Source organism: Moschus berezovskii, chromosome 22 (assembly GCF_049115385.1).
Source record: "Moschus berezovskii isolate FMDL1 chromosome 22, NW_MosBer_1.0, whole genome shotgun sequence".
Lineage (NCBI taxonomy): Eukaryota > Metazoa > Chordata > Mammalia > Artiodactyla > Moschidae > Moschus > Moschus berezovskii.
Window position 1 is genome coordinate 5,133,155 of NC_142481.1, and position 24,345 is coordinate 5,157,499.

At 40.9% G+C, this 24,345-nt stretch overlaps 1 protein-coding gene across 1 annotated transcript in view; it reads right to left on the reverse strand.

Annotated features, from left to right (window-relative positions):
* Positions 1-13,713: 13,713 nt before the first annotated feature.
* Positions 13,714-24,345, reverse strand: part of LOC148774294 (uncharacterized) — a 42,256-nt gene continuing 31,624 nt past the window's right edge. Inside the window, exon 6 of the mRNA XM_088830488.1 lies at positions 13,714-18,807. Coding sequence (XP_088686614.1) covers positions 17,198-18,807 — 1,610 coding nt within the window. The 3' untranslated portion in view covers positions 13,714-17,197. The remainder of the gene's footprint in view (positions 18,808-24,345) is intronic.

A 24,345-nucleotide genomic window follows, 5' to 3' on the forward strand; every position in this document is an offset into this window, starting at 1 on the left:
GGAAAACAGAGTGGGAGCAAGACACACAGCATGTCAGAGCTGGAACCGTGAACATTCACAAATCTAAGTCGAAAAGTAAAAGGATGGAAAAAGACATCCAATCCTTAAGAGAGCAGGAATTACTGCACAATATCAGACAAAATAACCTAAGGAAAAAAACTAACACAAGACACAAAGTACATCGTGAAATGAGAAAAAGGTAAATTTGCCAAGAAGCTATAATAATTATAAATATGTACACATCTAACATCAACCCAGGAGGATCTGATGAAGGGTTTTATAACAGTGATTCAAAGGTGGAGTCTCTGACAAAACTAGGGTGTGAGGAGGGCTTGTGTTCCCTAAATCTTGTCTCCCCCAGGCTGGAAGGTGTTCAATATGCTACTGGGGAAGAGTGGATGACAACTACTAATAAATCCAGGAAAAAACAAAACAGCTGGGACAAAACGGAACCTGGAACGTTAGGTCCATGAATCAAGGTAAATTGGACATGGTCAAGCAGGAGATGGCAAGAGTGAATATCGACATCTTAGGAATCAGTGAACTAAAATGGACGGGAACAGGTGAATTTAAATCAGATGACCATTATATCTACTATTGTGGGCAAGAATCCCTTAGAAGAAATGGAGCAGCCCACATAGCCAACAGAAGAATCTGAAACGCAGTGCTTGGGTGCAATCTCAAAAAGGACAGAATGATCTCTGTTCACGTCCAACACAAACCATTCAATATCACAGTAATCCAAGTCTATGCCCCAACCACTAATGCTGAAGAAGCTAAAGTAAAACGGGTCTCATGAAGACCTACAAGACATCCTAGAACCAAAAAAAGATGTCCTTTCCTCACAGAGGACTGAAATGTAAAAGTAGGAAGTCAAGAGATACCTGGAGTACCAGGCAAGTTTGGCCTTGGAGTACAAAATGAAGCAGGGCAAAGGCTAATAAAGAGTTTTGTCAAGAGAATACACTGGTCACAGCAAACACTCGCTTCCAACAACACAAGAGACAACTCTACACATGGACATCACCAGATGGCCAATACCGAAATCAGACTGATTATATTCTTTGCAGCCAAAGATGGAGAAGCTCTGTACAGTCTGCAAAAACAAGACAGGGAGCTGACTGTGGCTCAGATCAAGAGCTCCTTATTGAAAATTCAGACTTAAAGAAAGTAGGGAAAACCACTAGCCATTCAGGTATGACCTAAATCAAATCCCTTAATGATTATACAATGGAGGTGATTAATAGATTCAATGGATCAGATTTGGTAAACAAGAGTGCCTGAAGAACTATGGACAGAGGTTTGTAACACTGTATAGGAAGCAGTGACCAAAATCATCCCAAAGAAAAAGAAATGCAAGAAGGCAAAGTGGTTGTCTGAGGAGGACTTACAAAGAGCTCAGAAAAGAAGAGAAGGAAAAAGCAAAGGAGAAAGGGAAGATATACCTAACTGAATGCAGAGTTCCAAAGAACAGCAAGCAGAGATAAGAAAGCCTTCTTAAGTGAACTATGCAAAGAAATAGAGGAAAAAAAGAGAATGGGAAAGACTAGAGATTTCTTCAAGTAAATTGGAGATAGAATAGTTCATGTAAGGATGAACACAATAAAAGGACAGAAAAGGCAATGACCTAAGAGAAACAGAAGAGATTAAGGTGGCAAGGATACACAGAAGAACTATACAAAAAAGGTCTTAACAACCTGGATAACCACGATGGTGTGGTCAGTCACCTAGAGCCAGACATTATGGAATGTGAAGCATGCCTCAGAAAGCATTACTACAAACAAAGCTAGTGGAGGTGATGGAATTCCAGCTGAGTTATTTCAAAACCTAAAAGATGATGCTGTCAAAGTGTTGCACTCAATATGCCAGCAAATTTGGAACACTCGGCAGTGGCCAAAGGACTGGAAAAGGTCAGCTTTAATTCCAACCCCAAAGGACAGTGCCAAAGAATGTACAAACTACCGTACAACTGCACTCATTTCACACGCTAACAAGGTAATGCTCAAATGTGCTCCACAATAAGAGAAGCCACCGCCTTGTTAATCCTGAGCACTGCAACTAAAGAATAGGCCCCGTGCCGCCCGAACTACAGAAAGCCTGGCTGCAACAACCAAAACACAGTGTGGCCAAGGAAACCCAGCACAGTCAAAAATAAATAAATAACAAAATAAAATTTTTGAAAAAATTTAGAAAACTTACAGCATAAAATATCAACATATGAAAATCAACTGCATTTTTATCTACACAATGAACCATTTCGACAGAAAGTGAGAGAACAATCCTATAGAAAACTTAGGAAAAAGATCAGACAAGTAGGTGCAATCAGACAAGTAGGTCCAAGACCTCTACACTGAAAAGTACTAAACTTTCTTCAAAACAAAAGTCCCTGGAGATATATATAAACAGAAACACACCCTGGAGTGGGAACTTTATGCTTTTAAAATGACCAAATTAGGGTGGGAGTGAGGCTCCCAAGGGAGGGGATATATGTATACCCATTGCTGATTCACATCCTTGTATGGCAGAAGCCAACACAACATTGCAAAGCAACTATCCTCCAATTAAAAATAAATTTTTAAAAATGTACGGGACTTCCCTGATGGTCCAATGGCTAAGACCCTATCTTCCCAATGCAGGGGGTCCAAGTTCCATCCCTGATCAGGGAACTAGATCCCACACGCTGCAACAAAGAGTTCGCATGTTGCAACTAAAGAACCTGAATGCTGCAACAAAAACTGAAGATCCTGCAACGCCGAAACTAAGACCCACTGCAGCCAAATAAATAAATATAAAAAAATGCAAATAAAAATATATGATTAAAAAATTCCTTCATTTGCAATCCAGCAAGACCTGGTATACCCCTATAATTTTTCAATGGAAATTAAGAGGCAGTCGAGCTGATTAAAAACAGATAACATTTTGTTTCCTTAGAAATAGCAAACTACAAAAATCAAGCCAATAAAATTTCATTGTAAAATTTTCTTAAAAAAAGAAAAAAAAAAAATGACCCAAAGAGAGAATTCCCTGGTGGTCCAGTGGTTAGGACTCCAGGCTTCCACTGCAGGAGGCACAGTATACAGATTTAAGGAATTCCTATGCCATTTTTTGCAGTTAAAGGAAAAAAAAATCATTCCTAAATTCATAGGGAATCTCAAGAGCCAGCAAACAGCTAAAATATTCTTGAAAAAGAGGATGAATGTACAAGTGTCAGGCAGGATACTTTGGAGCCAGGGAAGAACAGAGAATCCAAAAAAGGGCATTTGAAGGACAGGCTGAGAATATGACTTTACCTGAGAAAGAGCCATTCCTGACTCCTGTTCTGTTTCCTCCTCTTCCTCTTAGCAGGACACACAAAAAGGGAGAAAACAAAATATTAGACTAACTGGTAAAACTAGGATTTGTCTGTAAATATAAAAGATCATTGACAACTTTACCAAGTACCCAGCAAAAAGGTCTAAAATTATTTATTACATACCAAAGAGCTTTTCCAGTACAAAGGGAAACAGGAGAAAGCAAGCAGGCCTCCAAGAAACCTGAAACACATTTTCAAAAGAATGAACTTTTATCATCTAATATTTGTGGTGTCAGTGTTTTAAAAATTTCACAATGTATTATATTACTATTTAAAGAATGATTTGATTATAGAAAAGCACCAAAGCTTATTAACAAAAGTTAATGATCATTTCCAGGGAAGCAGAAACTGAGTAAACTAAAATTTTTTCCAAGCTACAAAAAGAATTATATGTCAAGATATAAGAAAGAAAAGTAGGCCCATCACAAAAAGGAACATCCTCAATGCTTTTATGATTGTTGGCCACGCTAGGTTTTCGTTGCTGTGATCGGGCTTTCTCTAGTTGTGGAGAGCGGGGTCTACTCTCTAGTTGCGGTGTGTGGGCTTCTCATCATGGTGGTTTATCTTGTTTCAGCACACGGGCTTAGTTGCCCCAAGGCATGTGGGATCTTCCCGGACCACGGATCGAACCTGTGTCCCCTGCCTTGGCAGGCAGATCCTTTACCACTGGACCACCAGGAAAGTCCTCAATGTTCCTTTTAAAGGGCACCATGCAGTGACAGATTCAATCATTTCTTGCCCCACTTGTCCTCTCCTACTCCTCTGCCCCACGTCAAGCAAAGGGAAGGGAGTGACCCACAACTGAGTGAATCAAATCACCGGGTGCGCTAGTGGTAAAGAACCTGCCTGCCAATGCTGAAGACATAAGAGATGCAGGTTCCATCCCTGCGTCGGAAGATCCCCTGGAGGAGGGCGTGGCAACTCACTCTAGTATTCTGGAGAATCCCATAGACAGAGGAGCCTGGCGGGCTACAGTCCATGGAGTCACGAAGGGTCGGACACAACTGAAGTGACTTAGCAGCAGCCCCCTGGCTAAACATGGCTTGCAAATACAAGTTACCTTCTGATACGGAGAATTACAGAATGCACAAGACACAAGTTCTGCTATTCTCATCCTCACCTGTACAATTAGAGACATCTTATTACATTCTAAAATAAGAAATCATAGATCACAACTTATCCACAACCAAACAACTCACCATCCATCTGCATCCAGTTCCCCCTACCCACCTGCTCTACTAGCTGTTTCCATTTCAGTCAGTTTGTCTCTTTTCTTCCCCTCTGCTCTCCTGCTGTTCCTGTTTCTTCCCTCACACCTGTCCTGCCCCCCTCGAGATGCTTCGTCTCTCATCCTTTCTGACGGTCCTCCACCTCTGTGTTTCTGCCTCTTTCGTCCCCCTCCCTGCTCCCTCTCTGCCCTCCAGTTTCACCCCTTCTCTCCCTCTTCCAATCCCCTTTGCCCCACTCTGACACCCCAGGTGGTGATGCGGCCTTCCTGCTCTCTTTTCCTCTTGTGGTCACACTTGGTCCTCCTTCTCCCCCAGCACCATGCTGCTCTGCAGCCCAAGTGTCCAGCTCTTTCACCCTCTCGTCCCACTCTGTGTGAAGTGCCTCTCCTTTGGTGCCCCTGCCCCACTGCTGATCTAAGGCCCCTCTACGTTACTGTCAGCTACAAACTGGCACTTGCCATCTACCTATCTGGCAGTAGTCATGTTTGGATGTGAGAGCTGGACCATTAAGAAGACTGAGCACAGAAGAATTGATGCTTTTGTACTGTGGTCCTGGAGAAGGCTCTTAGGAGTCCCTTGGACTGCAAGGAGATCACACCAGTCAATCCTGAAGGAAGTCAACCAAGAATATTCACTGGAAGGACAGATGCTGAAGCTGAAGTTCCAATACTTTGGCCACCTGATGGCAAGAGCCAACTCATCAGCAAAGACCCTGATGCAGCAGAAAGTGAGGTTTCACACCATCACCGACTCAATGAGTATGAGTTTGAGCAAACTTCGGGAGATAATGGAGGACAGAAGAGCCTGGTATGTTGCAGCCCTGGGGGCCACAGAGAATCAAACACGACTTAGCAACTAAACAAAAACAATCTGTCTACTTCTACAAGGGTTAATTCATGTGCTGCTGCAGCTGCTGACTTTCAATACCTCCTGAAAGGAGTTCACAGTGGAGAACAGAAATGAGGCATCTGTGGTGGGGGGAGAAACTGGCATATCAGGTCTTCAGATATATATTTTCAGGAGCCAATTTTATGAGCCCAATTCTTGTATCTCCCCATATCTAGAAAAGCACTAAAGTCCTCCATGGTGATGACTGTTCCTTGTGATCAGCAAAGCTTCACAAAAGTAGTAGAAAACTTCTGGAAAAAAATATGTGCTTGATTGCATGTAATCTCCCTTCACCAAACTCTATACACTGACCTTTCCCCTGCCTCTTTGAAGCAGTCCCTCAGAGCTACGTGAAGTGCTGCTTCCTGGACTGTAGTCCTCATTCTGTCCCAAATAAAACTTTACTTGCAAACCTCACATTGTGCATTTTTTTAAAGTTGACATCTCCCATCCCTGAAGATCCAAGTTTTAACAAATTTCCTTTATTCACCTGCTATTTTCAATGCTTAATCGCTTTCATTTCACTCGTTTTACAAGTCCCTCGGCCACAGCCTCTATCCCTATGGATTCTCCCTCATCCTTTTCTCATTCTCAGTTTTTCTCTCAGTTGCTCATCCTCTGCTTCTCCTGAGCCCTCTGGCCCACGTATTTACAGGACTGAGTAAGACATCTGAATACAGAAAAAAAATTTCCATCATGTGGAATTTGGAACAGAAGACCACTGTGTGTCACAAGGATAGCTCAGGTCACCTGCCATTACAAGCGGAGGCTTGCTGGGTAGAAGGACTGGCCTCAGGAGATGGGAGGACAGAGGGGCTGGGAGGATGGGGTCTCAGGAGAGGGGCGGGCTGTCCTGAATCCCAGAGATAGGGACGGGAGTGAAGGGACAAAGTAGGTGATTAAATAGTTAATCCCACGAGGGGATTGTCAGTAGAATACCAGAGACTCCTGCAAGTTAATGATTACTCAAGAAAGCAGGCTTGCTTAGCAAGAAAGCTATTCAACAGATGCTCAAGAGGACCCCGAAACAATATAACAAGGGTGGCATGAGCCCCACACCCTGCTCCGTGAGCTCAGTAAATTACCACACGCTCTGTGCACACATAAAAAGCACTAATTTGTGAAGCTAGCTTGACCAGGTAGGAACAACGACAACAAACTCCCCTGCCCAACCTGCTGGAGGGACTGATGCAGGAAGGCTGCCATCTACTCAAGAAAGACAAGGAAAGTCTTCTCCCCACCTCCACCCCCCACGCCACTTTCCCTCTCATGATAAAGCTGTAGCCCAGCAAGTTCTCTGGGCTTTGCATCCTCTCGGCTGCCCACTGGTAAGACTCACAAACTTCCTATTCTAATAAATCGCTTATCTATCACTTTGCCTCTCACTGATTTTTTTTTCTTTTTTTTTGCACTGAGACCGAAAGGGCTGTGGTGTGGAAGCTCGGCGGCGACCCCTTCCACCGCCACCAACGACACAAAAGAGCTTCACCAGGTCCCGCCAGGAGGACGGGGCCTCTCCCTAGGCGGGAAGGCCAGCGAGGCCCTCCAGGGCTCCGGAGAGCGGGCTGGGAGGAGAGGGGCGCAAATCGGTCTGGCAAAAGAGGGCTTAACTGCGGAGCCGAGAGACTAACGGGTTTTTCAGCCGGAAAAAAGTAGCGAAAGGCGGCGTCTACGTGGACTGAAGGCAGAAGAGCCGAGGCACCGACCTCCGGACGAATGTAAACCCCAAACACCGGACCTACACGGGGACTTCTGGATTTACCTGGGGGTGGAAGGGCCAGGTGCTGAGACGTCAGGTATCTAGTCAGTCCAAAGCCCCGGAGGTTTGAGTGACGGAAGAGGCGCAGCAGGAATTGACACGGAGAGCAGACGCTTAACCCGCGGCGGTTCACCGCGCACTCCGCGCTCCGCGCTTCCCGTTCCGCAATCAACTGCGCACGCGCGGACTGGGACGCAGGGCCTCCGGCGGCGCGGGGCGGGGCGTCGGCCTCAGGGCGGGCGCGGGCCGCGTGTGAACCCAGGGCCGGGAGGGCAGGCCGCGCCTGGCGCCAACCAGGAGCCCAGAATGTGCTGTTACCTTACTGTCTCGAACCTTTGGGAGTAAAAGCGTACAGCTGTGTGGGCTACCTTGGTGGGAAGCTAATCTGTTTCCTCCTAACAAGTGGAGAATGGTTACAGTAAAACCTGCTTTTGCCAGCAAGTTGCTCGCACGCTGTGGTCTCGAGGAGCAAACACTTCGGTGGTTGGAAAAGTGCGACTCCGAGTGGTCGCTGTGCCAGTGAAGTTGCAGAGTCGTGTCCGACTCTGTGCGGCAATTACAATTCACTTGAGCAATTGGGACGACATAGGATGAGATGGTTGGACGGCATCACCGTCTCAATGGACCTGAGTTTGAGTAAACTCCGGGAGTTGGTGATGGACAGGGAGGCCTGGTGTGCTGCAGTCCATGGGATCACAAAGAGCCGGACACGACTGAGCGACTGAACTGAACAGTTTAAGGAAACAAGAACTTGACATGCCCCCTGTATTAGAATGAGTGATGAAAGTCTCCCACTGAAGACTGGGCCATTTCACACCGACATCTTACAGAATACCCACAATCCTCATTCTGTCAGGAAGACTAACTCAACGCCTTGGTTCCAGAGCCTCAGGGACATAACCTAGCATCTGCGACTGGAGCACCATGGCATGTGGTAATTTCTGTCACTAATTACTGCAATACATTTTAAAAATGCAATATTAAAAAAAAATTCTGATAAATTGCATTGTTCTTTTTGCTCAAGTGTTTTACTTGCCTTTTAAAATCACATCCGCTCCCACCTCCAGTTTGAGATATAACTGACTTACATGACTGTGAGTTTAATTTGCACAGCATGATATTCTTACAGAGACTGAAATAATTATCGCAGTAAGTTTAACAAGCATCTCTCATCGCATGTTATACTCTAAGGATAAATAACAAACTGCACTGACATGTTCTCTCCCTCACATCTTTTCACCTTTTCTCTGTTCTTTAGGTGGAAATGGGATTTTGCAGAAATTAATTTTTCTTATTAAAACTATGAAGGCCATTTAACTAGTAGCTAATATTAGGGAAAATATGAGACTAATGTTTTGCTGAAAATCAGACAAAATCTAAAAACGAAAAGGGTTTTTACTTGAAACTTTCACCCTTCTTGGTCACTCAGCAGTCATACTGCTACAAGGAAAGTAAAGACGAAGTGTACATAGATTTAGAAGGGAGAGAGGACGCATCAAATCAGACAGCTCACCCTCCAGACTTCCTCTTACTATATCTATCATTATTCACTTCTTGTATCTAAAATTCTGTCATTTGGCATAAAATCTCAGTCTATCCAAGGCCATTCATGAAGTAGAGAGAAGACAGGGTTCAGTCACTCATTCATCTCTGACTCTTTGCAACCCCATGGACTGCAGCACACCAGGCTTCCCTGTCCATCACCAACTCCCGGAGCTTGCTCAAGCTCATGTCCATTGAGTCAAGTGATGCCATCCAACCATCTCATCCTCTGTCATCCCCTTCTCCTTTTCCCCTCTTTCCAGCACCAGGGTCTTTTCCAATGAGTTAGTTCTTTGCACCAAGTGGCCAAAATATTGGAGTTTCAGCTTTAGCATCAGTCCTTCCAATGAACACCCAGGATTGATCTCCTTGCAGTCCAAGGGACTCTCAAGAGTCTTCTCCAGCACCACAGTTCAAAAGCATCAATTCTTCAGCAATCAGCTTTCTTCACAGTCCAACTCTCACATCCATACATGACCAGGGGAAAATCCATAGCCTTGACTAGACAGACCTTTGTTGGCAAAGTAATGTCTCTGCTCTTTAATATACTATCTAGGTTGCTCATAACTTTCCTACCAAGGAGTAAGCGTCTTTTAATTTCATGGCTGCAATCAGCATCCGCAGTGATTTTGGAGCCCCAAAAAATAAAGTCTGACACTGTTTCCACTGTTTTTCCATCTATTTCCCATGAAGTGATGGGACCAGATGCCATGATCTTCGTTTTCTGAATGTTGAGCTTCAAGCCAACCTTTTCACTCTCCTCTTTCACTTTCCTCAAGAGATTTTTTAGTTCCTCTTCACTTTCTGCCATAAGGGTGGTGTCATCTGCATATCTAAGGTTATTGATATTTCTCCCAGCAATCTTGATTCCAGCTTGTTCTTCCAGCCCAGCGTTCCTCATGATGTACTCTGCATATAAGTTAAATAAGCAGGGTGACAATATACAACCTTGACGTACTCCTTTTCCTATTTGGAACCAGTCTGTTGTTCCATGTCCAGTTCTGACTGTTGCTTCCTGACCTGCATACAGGTTCCTCAAGAGGCAGGTCAGGTGGTCTGGGATTCCCATCTCTTTCAGAATGTTCCACAGTTTATTGTGATCGACACAGTCAAAGGCTTTGGCATAGTCAATGAAGCAGAAATAGATGTTTTTCTGGAACTCTCTTGCTTTCTCCATGATCCAGCGGATGTTGGCAATTTGATCTCTGGTGCCTCTGCCTTTTTTAAAAGCTGCTTGAACATCTGGGAGTTCACGGTTCACATATTGTCAAAAAGACAAGCTTGCATGAAATGGGCAAAGAAGTGCAAATCCTCTCAAGTGAAAGGGAGGGTTGCCTTAATCTAGTGACCAAACTTGATATCAAAGGGCAGACACACATGATCTCACAGAAGGTTGATAAATGGCTGTACATAATGTTACTATATATGAATAACTGCAGCATCTACCAGAAGTGACTTTTCCCTTCTGTTTAAAAAAAATTACTGATATTAGATAAAATAGGGAATATCACTACAGACCATGCAGAGATGAAAAGGATAGAAAGGCACTCTTACAAAAAACTCTACAAGATTTTAAGATGAAATGCATTAATTCCATGAAACCCATAACAACAAATCACTAATGTTAAACATTATTTGAATAACTGCCTTGAATTGCAATGCAAATTTATAATTTCAAACTGCCCACCATCTAAGAAAGAAACTCAAAAGCAGAGATAGTGACTGTGAGAGCTTAATTCCCCCATCATGCTCTGCATCAGATCAGATCAGTCGCGTCCGACTCTCCGCGACCCCATGAATCACAGCACGCCAGGCCTCCCTGTCCATCACCAACTCCCGGAGTTCACTCAAACTCATGTCCACAGAGTCGGTGATGCCATCCAGCCATCTCATTCTCTGTCATCCCCTTCTCCTCCCGCCCCCAATCTTTCCCAGCATCAGAGTCTTTTCCAGTGAGTCTACTCGTCGCATGAGGTGGCCAAAGTATTGCAGTTTCAGCTTTAGCATCAGTCCTTCCAATGAACATCCAGGATTGATCTCCTTTAGAATGGACTGGTTGGATCTCCTTGCAGTATAAGGGACTCTCAAGAGTCTTCTCCAACACCACAGTTCAAAAGCATCTATTCTTCGGCGATCAGCTTTCTTCACAGTCCAACTCTCACATCCATACATGACTACAGGAAAAACCATTGTCTTGACTAGACGGACCTTTGTTGGCAAAGTAATGTCTCTGCTTTTTAATATACTATCAAGGTTGGTCATAACTTTCCTTCCAAGGAGCAAGCGTCTTTTAATTTCATGGCTGCAATCAGCATCTGCAGTGATTTTGGAGCCCCCCCAAAATAAAGTCTGACACTGTTTCCACTGTTTTTCCATCTATTTCCCATGAAGTGATGGGACCAAATGCCATGATCTTCGTTTTCTGAATGTTGAGCTTCAAGCCAACCTTTTCACTCTCCTCTTTCACTTTCATCAAGAGGCTTTTGAGTTCCTCTTCAGTTTCTGCCATAAGGGTGGTGTCATCTGCATATCTGAGGTTATTGATATTTCTCCCAGCAATCTTGATTCCAGCTTGTGCTTCTTCCAGCCCAGCGTTCCTCATGATGTACTCTGCATATAAGTTAAATAAGCAAGGTGACAATATACAACCTTGATGTACACCTTTTCCTATTTGGAACCAGTCTGTTGTTCCATGTCCAGTTCTAACTGTTGCTTCCTGACCTGCATACAGGTTTCTCAAGAGGCAGGTCAGGTGGTCTGGTATTCCCATCTCTTTCAGAATGTTCCACAGTTTACTGTGATCCACACAGTCAAAGGCTTTGGCATAGTCAATGAAGCAGAAAGAGATGTTTTTCTGGAACTCTCTTGCTTTCTCCATGATCCAGCGGATGTTGGCAATTTGATCTCTGGTGCCTCTGCCTTTTCTAAAACCTGCTTGAACATCTGGGAGTTCACGGTTTACATACTGCTGAAGCCTGGCTTGGAGAATTTTGAGCATGACTTTACTAGCGTGTGAGATGAGTGCAATTGTGCGGTAGTTTGAGCATTCTTTGGCATTGCCTTTCTTTGGGATTGGAATGCTGACTGACCTCTTCCAGTCCTGTGGCCACTGCTGACTTTTCCAAATCTGCTGGCATATTGAGTGCAGCACTTTCACAGCATCATCTTTCAAGACTTGAAATAGCTCAACTGGAATTCCATCACCTCCACTAGCTTTGTTAGTAGTGATGCTTTCTAAGGCCCACTTGACTTCACATTCCAAGATGTCTGGCTCTAGGTCAGTGATCACGTTATCGTGTCTATCTTGGTCGTGAAGATCTTTTTTGTACAGTTCTTCTGTGTATTCCTGCCACCTCTTCTTAATATCTTCTGCTTCTGTTAGGTCCATACCATTTTTGTCCTTTATCGAGCCCATCTTTGCATGAAATGTTCCCTTGGAATCTCTAATTTTCTTGAAGAGGTCTCTTGTTTTTCCTATTCTGTTGTTTTCCTCTATTTCTTTGCATTGATCACTGAGGAAGTCTTTCTTATCTCTCCTTACTATTCTTTGGAACTCTGCATTCAGATGCTTATATCTTTCCTTTTTTCCTTTGCTTTTCCCTTCTCTTCACAGCTATTTGTAAGGCCTCCTCAGACAGCCATTTCGCTCTTTTGCATTTCTTTTCCATGGGGATGGTCTTGGTCCCTGTCTCCTGTACAATGTCACGAACCTCCGTCCAGAGTTCATCAGGCACTCTATCTATCAGATCTATTCCCTTAAATCTATTTCTCACTTCCACTGTATAATCATAAGGGATTTGATTGAGGTCATATCTGAATGGTCTAGTGGTTTTCCCTACTTTCTTCAATTTAAGTCTGAATTTCGCAATAAGGAGTTCATGATCTGAGCCACAGTCAGCTCCTGGTCTTGTTTTCGCTAACTGTATACAGCTTCTCCATCTTTGGTTGCAAAGAATATAATCAATCTGATTTCGGTGTTGACCATCTGGTGATGTCCATGTGTAGAGTCTTCTCTTGTGTTGTTGGAAGAGGGTGTTTGCTATGACCAGTGCATTCTCTTGACAAAACTCTATTAGCCTTTGCCCTGCTTCATTCCGTGCTCCAAGGCCAAATTTGCCAGTTACTCCAGGTGTTTCTTGACTTCCTACTTTTGCTCTGCATAGACCTTGCCTGAACTTTCTACATGTTCCCTCCAGATGTACCTTGTAGCTCCTCAAGATTCTGTATAATAAACGTCTCCACTTCACTCTCCCTTGCAGTCTTCTACAGGACTGTTGCCTAACATTCAACACTCAGGGGCTCTACTTTACAAAAGGTAATTTAACAAAGTTGCAACAACAGCATTTTACAATTCTATCAAATTTAAAAAGAATTACAGGCAATTCTATGTGATTTCTTTTCAAGAAAAGAAACACAGGGAGCACCTGTCAACTCAATTTATGAGGCCAGAATTACTAGGAAACAAAACTAGACAAATAGAAAAAGAGAAAGTAAATAACTAAATCCCCCATGAAGATTCAAATATCCATCATATAATATTAGTAATAGAAATGTAACATAAAGAATTCATATTAAAGATAACATAAATCAAGGCATTCCCTGGTGGTCCAGGGTTAGTACTCATTACTTTTACTTGTGGGGCCCAGGTTCAGTCCCTGGTTAAGGAGGTAACAGCCTGCAAGATATGCAGCTCACCAAAAATGATAATATAAATAAAAATCAAGATCACTCAGCAAACATAAATACATTATTCTTGGTTGTGAACAAATTCTATATGGAGGATATTCGGTGTCCCACAAAAACGATTTCCTGTCACCCTTTTGCCATCTCAGTTCTTTCATTGAATTAAAGCCCCAAACTGATTGTTTTTATGTTTATATTGCATCTACTTTGTACCTGTCATTGCCTTTTGAGCATCAGTGCATCCTAAGAGTCCTAAAACAACCCAGTAACCCCCTGCTATAAAACAGGACAAACACATCTGTCAGGAAAAAAAATTCTGCTAAAGAAATGATTGAAAGCATTTTTTATTACATCATAAAAGTTAACAACAAAACATATCGGGTAATAGCATAATTTAAAGCTGAAATTTAACAGCATTTGGAAAATTATGTAAATTGTTTCATTATATTATCTAGTCAACATTTCCAAAAATTAAAACTAGAGTAAAAATATCTCCAGAAGTTTAAATAGTATCTTACAAGTATTTTCGAGAACCACATTGAACAGGTGCTGTGGAAAACAAATGTAATAAATTATTAGCAAGACGAGAAGTGTCATTTTCCAAGCCAATTAAGTCAGGAGGTTAAGGAGTAAGCAAATTGGTGTTTTCCTTTTTTTTTCCCCAAAGTAGAGAAGTTTAGCTTTATTGCTTTGCCAAGCAAAGGGGCCACAGTGGGCTAATGCCTTCAAAACTGCGTCTTTCAAACAACAGAGGGTAGTGAGGAATTTTATAGTAACGGCTCAAAGTGGGTGTGGTCAGCTCGTGGATACTTCTTTGATTGGCTGGTGCTGAGGTAAGCGGGAGTCAGCATCATTAACCTTCTGGCTCCAACTGCTCTGGGTTCTACATGCTGGTGGGCAGCAGGCTTCGTGTCTCCCACCGGGTGGGGCTTCAGTATCTGGAGCCTGGACTTACTGAGGCTCAGGTTCTTTGTGTCTCAGCGCAAAACGAATTCAGCAAGGTGACAGGCAAGGAAGGACTTATTAATATAGGACACTTGTGAGGCACACCAGTTGGCAGGTGAGAGGGGTCTGCTTCAGTTAAGTTTTATGAAGTCTAATCCCATTAAAAAAATTTTTTTTTTCGGCTTATGGGCTCTTAGTTTCTTAACCATGGATTGAACCTGTCAGCTTGGCAGTGCGAGTACTGAGTCCTAACCATTGGACTGCCAGGGAATTTCCCGAGATTTCATTTTTGATGTTTGACTATTGACACTTTCCAATGTTCAGGAAGAATTTTTTTTCTTTTTCAGCCTATCGGAACAAACTAATTAAAGGAAAAAAAAGCCTGAGTGCTCCTTGAGACAAACTGGAAGTTCAAACTTAAGCTTGCCCTCCACGAAGGCTCATAGCAGTAATTAAATTTTCCTCTCATCTTAACTGCTCTCCCTACAAGTCCCAAGATTAAGACTCATGTCTCATTAAACACAGATTCAGGGATTTCCCTGGCAGTCCAGGGGTTAAGACTCTGTGCTTCCATTGTAGTGGGCACAGGTTTGATCCTTGGTTAACTAAGATCACATATGCCACACGGTACAGCAAAAAAAAAAACAACACATAGATGTAAACAACACCTATTCCCATGCAATGGAGAAAGTAACCAACGTTTTCTGGGCGCTGTTCCTACCACATAATCCGTCCCTAGTAACCTGTTCCTCCCCTCTCATGAACAGTCCAATTCCTTAATGTCCTTACTGCTCCACTCACAGTCACCTAGCAGAGGATTATGTTCTGTAACTCATTGTGAACTATCCATGGACCCTGAACATAACAAGCACGATGGGCAACAGCAATTTTACACTATTCTCTGCCCCTCCCTGATGCTAATTAATACACTGCTGAATTTGGTAATTCAGGGTCCTTGTTTTTCCAGGGAACATGGATGTGAATGAACTAAACCTAATGAAGTCAGCTCCTTCATTGACTCTTTAATGACTCCTTCCCAGAGACCATCATCAAAGACCTGTAATGAAGATTAAGGTCAACAGACTTCAAATTTCAGGTTGAATGGCATAAATTGTAATGCGGTCTCTTCAAGAAAACACAATCGAATATTTACAGAATGAAGACAATTGCCAATTTATAGATATGTTTTCATGTCATATACAAATCATTCCATAAGTTTTAACTTATTGTGACTTGTAATGATTCTAAAGAACATAATGATCTCCCATTAATCTTAAGAGAACTGCAGACTTACTTATTCCTTTTATGGATTGGCTGACACCCAGGCTAATTTAAGAATTGTGCAAAAACTTTACCTACTTTGTTACATTTGTAAGGATCATCCCCAATATGAGGCATTTTGTGATGAAACCTCAGGAAGCATTGTTTCATCAAATTCTTTCCACCTTCAGTAAATCTCTTTAGTTTCTGACCTGTATGAATTGAACCATTACAGCAAAGTTGGAGATACCTGATGAAAACTTTTATAACATTATATTTGAAACACTGCTCTCCAGATTAAATCTATTTCAGCGATTTTATCTTCAGGTACAAGCCTTAGCACACGTATTAGTTTGTGTGGTTTCTTTCAAAGGTATGTATTGACAAGTCTGGTGAATTGTGCAGCCTGGATAAAACCTCCTTTCGTAACTCGGTAGGGTTTCTCTTCAATGGACTCTGCCCTGTTGCCTCATACTTGAACTCAAGGTAAAGATTTTGCCACACTTGTCACATTTGTAAGGGATAATTCCAGTTAACTCCCCCATCTTATGATCCCCCATCTTTGGGTAAAATCCTTGCCACACGTATTATATTTGTGTGGTTTCTCCCCAGGATAAATATTCCAATATCGAGTGATGAGTGAGGATTAATTTGGAACCTGGCCCCATTCATAACACATGTAATGTTCTGTCCAGCACAGATTATTTGGTCACAGGTAGAATGTGAGCCCTGAGTAAAGGTTTTGCCCATTCCTAGCATTTGTGAATCCCAGGGACAGGGGAGCCTGCTGGGCTGCCGTCTATGGGGTCGCAGAGTCGGACATGACTGAAGTGACTTAGCAGCAGCAGCAGCAGCATTTGTGAGGTAATAATCTCCAGAAAGAAATCTTTGGTGAATGAACTGTTTAAAGGGCTGGTCATACTAAACATACTTATCTGATTTCTCTCCAGAATATTTTCAATGAAGCCTAAGATGGCAACACTCGATAAAAACACTTCCTTTGTCATCAATGTGGGTTATCTGATGGTAAGGTAGACTTCACAATACACTGACAAATTTATCAGTCATTATATTTGTTAGGTTTCTCTCCCAACATGAAACATCGGTTTACCTTAATGTTTGAATTTTGACTCAAAATTCATTGAGCCTCTACCTCAATAACATGCCTATACCTCAATAACATGCCTAGAGCTTCTGTCCAGTTAGAGTAGGTGAAATCACCCCTGAATATTCATTGGAAGGACTGATGTTGAAGCTGAAGCTCCAGTACTCTGGCTACCTGATGTGAAGAGCTGACTGATTAGAAAAGCCCCTGATGCTGGGAGAGACTGAAAGAAAAAGTAGAAGAGGGAAACAGAGGATGAGATAGTCAGACAGCATCGCTGACTCAATGGACATGAGTTTGAGCAAACCCCAGGAGACAGTGAAGGACAGGGAAGCCTGGTGTGCTAGAGCCCTTGGGTTTGCAAGGAGTCAGACATGACTTAGCAACTGAACAACAACAAATGTAGTGACGGCTGAGATTTAAGTAAAGGCTTTTCAACAGTCTTTACTTTTGCAAGGTTTCCCTTTCGTATGAACACTTTGATGCTTTGCCAGGTACGCCTTTCGACTAAAGCAGCTGCCACACTCATTACATTTGTAAGGTTTCTCTCCAGTATGAATTCTCTGATGAATTGCAAGATTTGAATTCCGATTGAAGACCTTGCCACACTCGTTACATTTGTAAGGTTTCTCTCCAGTATGAGTTCTCCGGTGAATTGCAAGATATGAATTAAAACTGAAGACTCTACCACATATATCACATTTACATAATTTCTGTCCTGTATGGATTATCTGATGTCTCTTGAGGTTTGAGCTGTGATTAAAGATTTTGCCACAGTCTTTACATTCGTAAGGTTTTTCCCCAGTGTGAATTCTCCGATGAACTGCAAGGTATGAATTTTGACCAAAGACTTTCCCACAGATGTCACATTTATATGGTTTATCTCCTGAATGGATGATTTGATGTTGTATGAGGTGTGAGCCAAAATAAAAAGTTTTGCCGCACTCATTACATTTGTAATGTTTCTCTCCAGTATGAATGATCTGATGACTGACGAGGGTTGATCTAATACTGAACATCTTACCACACTCATTACATTTATAAGGTTTCTCTCCAGTATGAATTCTCTGATGACTTGCAAGGTTTCCTTTTTGACTGAAAGCTTTGCCACATTCATTACATTTGTAAGGTTTCTCTCCAGTATGAATTCTGCGATGTTTTGCAAGGTATGAATTCTGACTAAACACCTTGCCACATTCATTACATTTGTATGGTTTCTCTCCAGTATGTATTCTCTGATGAACTGTAAGGTATGAACTTTGAGTAAACACTTTTTCACATATATCACATTTATATAAGTTCTCTTTTGTATGGATTATCTGATGTCCGGTGAGGTGCAATCCACTGTTAAGGGTTTTGCGACACTCATTATATTTGTAAGATTTCTCTGAAGTATGAATTGTTCTATGAATAGCAAGGTCTGAATGTCGACTAAAGACTTTGCGACATACATCACAGTGAAATATTTTCTCTTCTGTATGGATCAACTGATGTTGAGTGAGGTTTAAACGCTGATGAAAGGTTTGACCACTCTGATTACAATTGTAAGGGCTGTGCTTGTGTGCCCTCTGGTCTTGTGTCAGTACTGAAGGGTGCATAAAATCATTCACACATGGATTACCAAGGCTGGACTGGATAGTAGAAGAAATTCCTTGAAGTGGTGAAAATGAGGCATTAATGTTGATACTCCTGTGAGCTTCATTAAATTCATCAATTTTCTCTTCACTTTTATAAAGCTCCAGTTCATTCCCAAAGCTTAATGGAAGTCTGTTTTCAACAGGCTGAATTCCTGTAATGCTTCTACCATGTCGCTGTCTCTTACAGGGGAGATTTTTGTCATGAGATACAGGCTTTCCTTTGTAATTTCTTTCCTCATCTCTTGGCTGAAACTCAAAGTCACATATATTTTCCTGGATTTTCCTGAGGTAAAAATCTTCAATTTTCTTCCTTTTGTGTCTTCCCAGCATCACTATTTGGAATCCTTCTCCTCCATAAATGTTTGCATTTAGTTGTAATTTCTTGATCATATGCATATGAGAGATATCTACAAGATATAAAGAACCATAAGTAATCCTATTCATTATAATTCACAAGTAAATATTTGTTAAATATATGATATTATACCAAACTAGTACTGACATAAAAAGGAGTTATGAAAATTCCCAACCACGATATTAAAACCTTTGCAAAGACAAAATGAATGATACTTCAGTAAAGATAAAGTGATCTGAGGTAATTCCACTTAATTTTAGGGCACCCAATTTTCAAACAACCTACGTAAAAACACTCATTGTAAAAACTTCTGTTAGCTATCAAAAGTGTATATTTCAACCATGACACCATAGCACATACCAATTAGCAGTAAAAATACTTACTGGTGCCTCATAACTGAGGAGAAAAGAATATTATTATACTATACATATACTATACATACTTGTTAAATATAAATGAATGCTAAAAAATCTGACAAAATATATTACAACAATAAATAATCCAAAATGAACTTATTTAATGAATAATCGCAATGAGTGGCAGTTTTGAATTCAGAAACAAATATAACAGAGAAAAAATAGCAAATGTGATAAAAGCTTTTTAAAAAACAAAATGTTTTTTGAAATACCTCCTGTAAAACTATGTATCCATGAAGCAGCATAAAAATTCTAAAAGACCACCTTCTATAAATAAAATTTAAAATATTAATAAATGAAATATTCTCTATTTACAGTAACAGCTATTATACAGAGCAACTCCTTACCTGTGCAGTGCCCTAAAATATCCAGGTCATTGCCTCCAAGATACATATTGTGAATTTATTTATTTAACTATGGTCATATACAATATAGTTGAGAACAAATTGCAAGAAAAAGGAATACAATATATAATAGACAAAATGGATATAATAAACATACTTGAATATTATCTTTTTATACAATAGCCACTTTTGATTCGTTAATATAAAAATGCACTATTTCTGGAGTAGGAAACAGCAATCCACTCCAATATTCTTGCCTGGAAAATTTCATGAGCAGAGGAGCCTGGTGGACTACAGTCCAAGGAGTCACAAAAGAGTTGGACATGACTTAATGACTGAGCCTGCACACACGCAATGTATAATATACAATTTTTACTGTTGTAAAAATTTACTGTTGTAAAAATTTTAAAGCAAATAAAGATCTTTCTCAAAAGAAAAAAAAAGCACTATTTCTGAGAATTCCCTGGCAGTTCAGTGGTTAAAACTCAGCACTTTCACTGCCCTGGTTCCAGGTTCCATTCCTGGTTGGGAAACTAAGATCCTAAAGGCAGCATGGTGTGCCAAAAAAAGACATTTCATACCATCTAACATTACCAATTTCTTTTGAAAGTCCTGAGGAAAATAATGACAATTTTTCAAGTAAGAAAGTGGAATCACAGATTTATGTACATGACCCCAATTGACACAAAACATAGTGAGAACCACAGTATGAATTTTGATCTACAGACTGAGACAACATATTCTTAAACATGACTGCCCACCCAAGCAGTCTAGATTACAAAATACTACGACAAATATCAGGAGTTAAGAAAGAAAACATCAAGGAAGACACAAGAAGTGAGCTGTGTAACTACTAAGGGGATTCAGCTACCCCTTTTGAAATTGGTTTCTGAGTTATCACAGCTGCACACAGTGATTTAGGTTGTGTCAGGAGAAAGTTCTTCAATACACAGAGGTGTTATTTTTACAGTGTAAGTAAAGTGGAAGGTGGAGAGATGGTGAAAGAGTGCTGTAGAAATTAAGAAGTTTAGGATAATAACTTAAATACATTAGAAAATAAGAATCTTTCATCCACATCATGGTAGCATGTAAAGAAAGATCAGAACTGAGAAACGGCTTGGGTGGAGCATAGAGTACCTATATCTACATAGCTTTTGACTGTGTGAATACCACTGTACAAGGGCAACGAAAATACTGACCTTAAAACAAAAGAAGAATTGGTTTAGCAATAGTATAGCTCTGTACCATTTTTAACTAGGGGAATTATACTATGAGTATGGGGAAGAACCAAATGAGATTTAAACACTGTAGAAAGAAATTAACTCTCAATCTATTACACTATTGCTATGCAATGTATCCAACTGAGTATTTTAGTGAGTGTATTTCCACATATATGCTCAATATAAACTTACACAGTATTCCAGGAGACTGTGCAACAATGTTCTCAGCAGAAAACAGAAGAAAAAACCAGGAGAAGACCATTACAAGGAGTCTAATCTGTACATACAAATGCAGAGCAAAGTAATAGGATCAACAGTATTGTAAAGGAGGGAGGTCATGATTTCAGAATGAAGGTCTCCTAGTTGGCTGAGCAGAGTTTATATGAGGAAGCAAAGAAACAAAGATAGCAGAAAGTGCTTGACAAAGCCTGAAGATATAATCAGGATATAATATATTTCAGGATATAATCAAAAGTTAAGTAAGCTAAAAAAGAAAAAAGTAACTAAAAATATTAATTACCTAACATCCTTTTGCATACAAAATTTTTATGCTAATTCTCCTTATTATTAAACATAACAGTGTTTTTTTAGCTGGCCTCTCTAAAAACTTGAAATCGTATTAAATTCTTAACACAAACTCTCAAAGAAAAAACCATGAGGAGTGATGTCAGCAGGCCAGTAAACCACAGGCACTCATTACCCATGAGGGAACCAAGTTAAAACAAAGCAGGAAAAAAAAAAAAGAAAGCAGAAAACAATTTGGGAAAACTCACCCAACCGGTAAAGAAGCAGCAGCACTCAAACAAATGCCTGTCCAGAAAACACTAAACCGAAAAATGTAGGAAAGTTCATGACAGTTTTCTGGCGTTTAACTCCCCTTCTCCTCCTTATATTGCATTGAGAATGAACTGGCACAAGTCTCCCCATTCCCAGAGGTTCCCTCAGGTGAAAATATGACAGAAACATTCAGTAAACTAGAAACAGAAAAAAATGACCTCAACACAATAAAGAACATGTATTAAGAGCCCACAGCTAACATCAGATTCAATGTGGAAGGACTTAAAACTTTTCCCCTAACATCAGGAACTAGAAAAGGATACTTGCACTATCTCTGAAAAAAGAAATTACTAGAATTTATAGCAAGAACGAAAAGGTAGCACAAACACATAAAACAATCTCAACAGAAAAAAGAAGCAAAACATCTCTGTTGACAAATGAAATATAAGAAACCCTGGAGAAATCCCTGGCGGTCCAGGCATGGTAAGGACTCCAGGCTTCCACTGCCAGGATCGATCCCTGGTGGGGGATCTAGAATCCCACACAGTGCGTGTTGTGGCAAAAATAAAATAAAATAAATAAAAAGCTCTGAAGATTCTGCAAAAAAAAAAAACTGATAAAAATAATGAACTCAGAAAAATGACAATATACAAAAATCAATACTATTTCCCTACATTAACAATAAAAAAATCAAAAATTAAATTCAGAAAATTCCATTTATGATGCCATCAAAAAATAAAGTGTTCAGCAAAACAATACAGAAGAAGGGAAAGATATATGCACTATGAACTGAAAACACAGCTGAAATATATCTGACAAGTCAAATTAATGCAGACATCCCAAGTTCAGTGGATTAGAAGTAAATATGACCAGGGTGGAAATACTACCCTGAGTGATCAACAGAGTCAACCCATTCCCCAATAAAATCCCAACAGTGTATCCTGAAGAAACAGATACATCCTAAGAGTCAAATGCAATCTCAAAAGACACTCAAATAGCAAAACCAAGATTGAAAAGAAAGTTGGAAGCTTCACAATTATTTCAAAATTCTTAGAAACCTAAACTAACCCAAGAAGTGTGGTATGAGCATGAAGAGAGAGAGACCAGTGGTATATAACAGAGACACAAGAAATAAACTCTAGTATATGTGGTCCAATGACGTTCCACAGGGGGTGAGGACCACTCAATGGGGACCAAACAGTCTATTAAACAAAAAACGAATTACAGTTCAGTATCACTCCACTTCATAAGTTCTCTGATTTAGATGTTTCAAAATTAGCTGTTGATGTACAAAGAACAATGGCACACAGGTGAACAAAAGATGGCATTAACAACAGTTGACACAATAGCCTCAAATTCTGAGGATGTGAACTTGGACAATGTTATCCTGAGAAAAAATTCCTATACTATTTACTGAGAATGAAAGGGGATGGTCACAGCACATGTGAACATCACTGTCACAATGCCACTGAGACAGGCTTTTGTGACATTGCTCAAAACCAGAAAAACACCCAGAAAGAGTTCTCAGTCAGGCTCTGGTGATATTTCCTATTTTGTATCATAGAATATGCAGACCACTTTACTACAGGGTGGTGAATTTCTATATAGCAGGAAAATATTACAATACATGAGGGATAGTATTTGCTATCAAATTTATCTGTTACCCAGTAACAGAGAGTCCACCAGAAAGTACTGATTAACCGAGGGTGAATTATCGCAGCAGAGTCTGGATATAATTTCAGAGTGTAGGACTATGTATTTCATAAACAAATTTCAGAAGCAAAATCACACACAAACTTACAAGAGTATGATATGAGAAAGAGAATACATTCCCAGACTAGATAGCACACTACAGGAGTGAAAAATACATGAGACATGTGTGTCATATGTCACAGGATCTTCAGGGAACAATGTGCTCCTGCCATCGACACCAAACTAAGAGCCCAAAAGACACACAAATGCTTCTCATTAGGACTGGGGATCAAAGAGAGCATGACTGTGTCTACTGTCTTTAGTTTTCCTGCAAAATAATTAAGGAAACCGAATGCATCACCCTGTTACACACAAGCCTGAAGAGTGTGGCCAAGGCAGAAGAGAAGGAATAGAAGAGGGATCCAAACAAGCAGACAGGACGAGAGACAGCTCCATGCAGATTCTGGGTGCCAAATGCAATCAGACAGCAGCCAATGCTTTCCCCCTTTTGATGAAGTCTTCTAAAAACATCAAATGGAGATGCAATGAGCAAGGGTTCAGGACTGTTGTCTTCAGGTATGAGCTCTTATCTCTATGGACTGGGAACTGGACTGCCAATGGAGTGAAGTTGAGAAGGAGAGCTGAGGGAGTAAGAGGCCCCTTTAAAAGTCCACCTCATGCTCCTCTAAGGCAAGCAACAGAAGTTCACAGGAGTCAGAAGGCAGAGCACTGCAGATCATGAGAGAAGCTCTGCCTTTGTCCCTGGTGGGGTTGTGGCACCACTAGAGGTGAAAGAATACATTTTACATGTGGAAAGACAAGAAGGATCACCTCACTCTCCATTGATCAGGGCTCTTTGTCTTGTTACAAAATGGGTAAAATACTCACGTAAGAAACAGAAATACTTCCATGTAAGTGGAAAGACACATGACTTGCTGTGGCTTTGCCAGAATCCTAGTCCCTTGCTCAACTGAAGACTGATGGGAATACAGAGAGGAACAGAAAGATATTTCCAAACTTCACCTGCTGTTTACCTCCTCCTGAATATAGCGGTAACAGTATAATGTGAAGAAACATAGCTCTTTTCCTAAAACTCCTGAATCAAAAGCACATGGGTAGGAAACAGGAAAATGGGTATGTT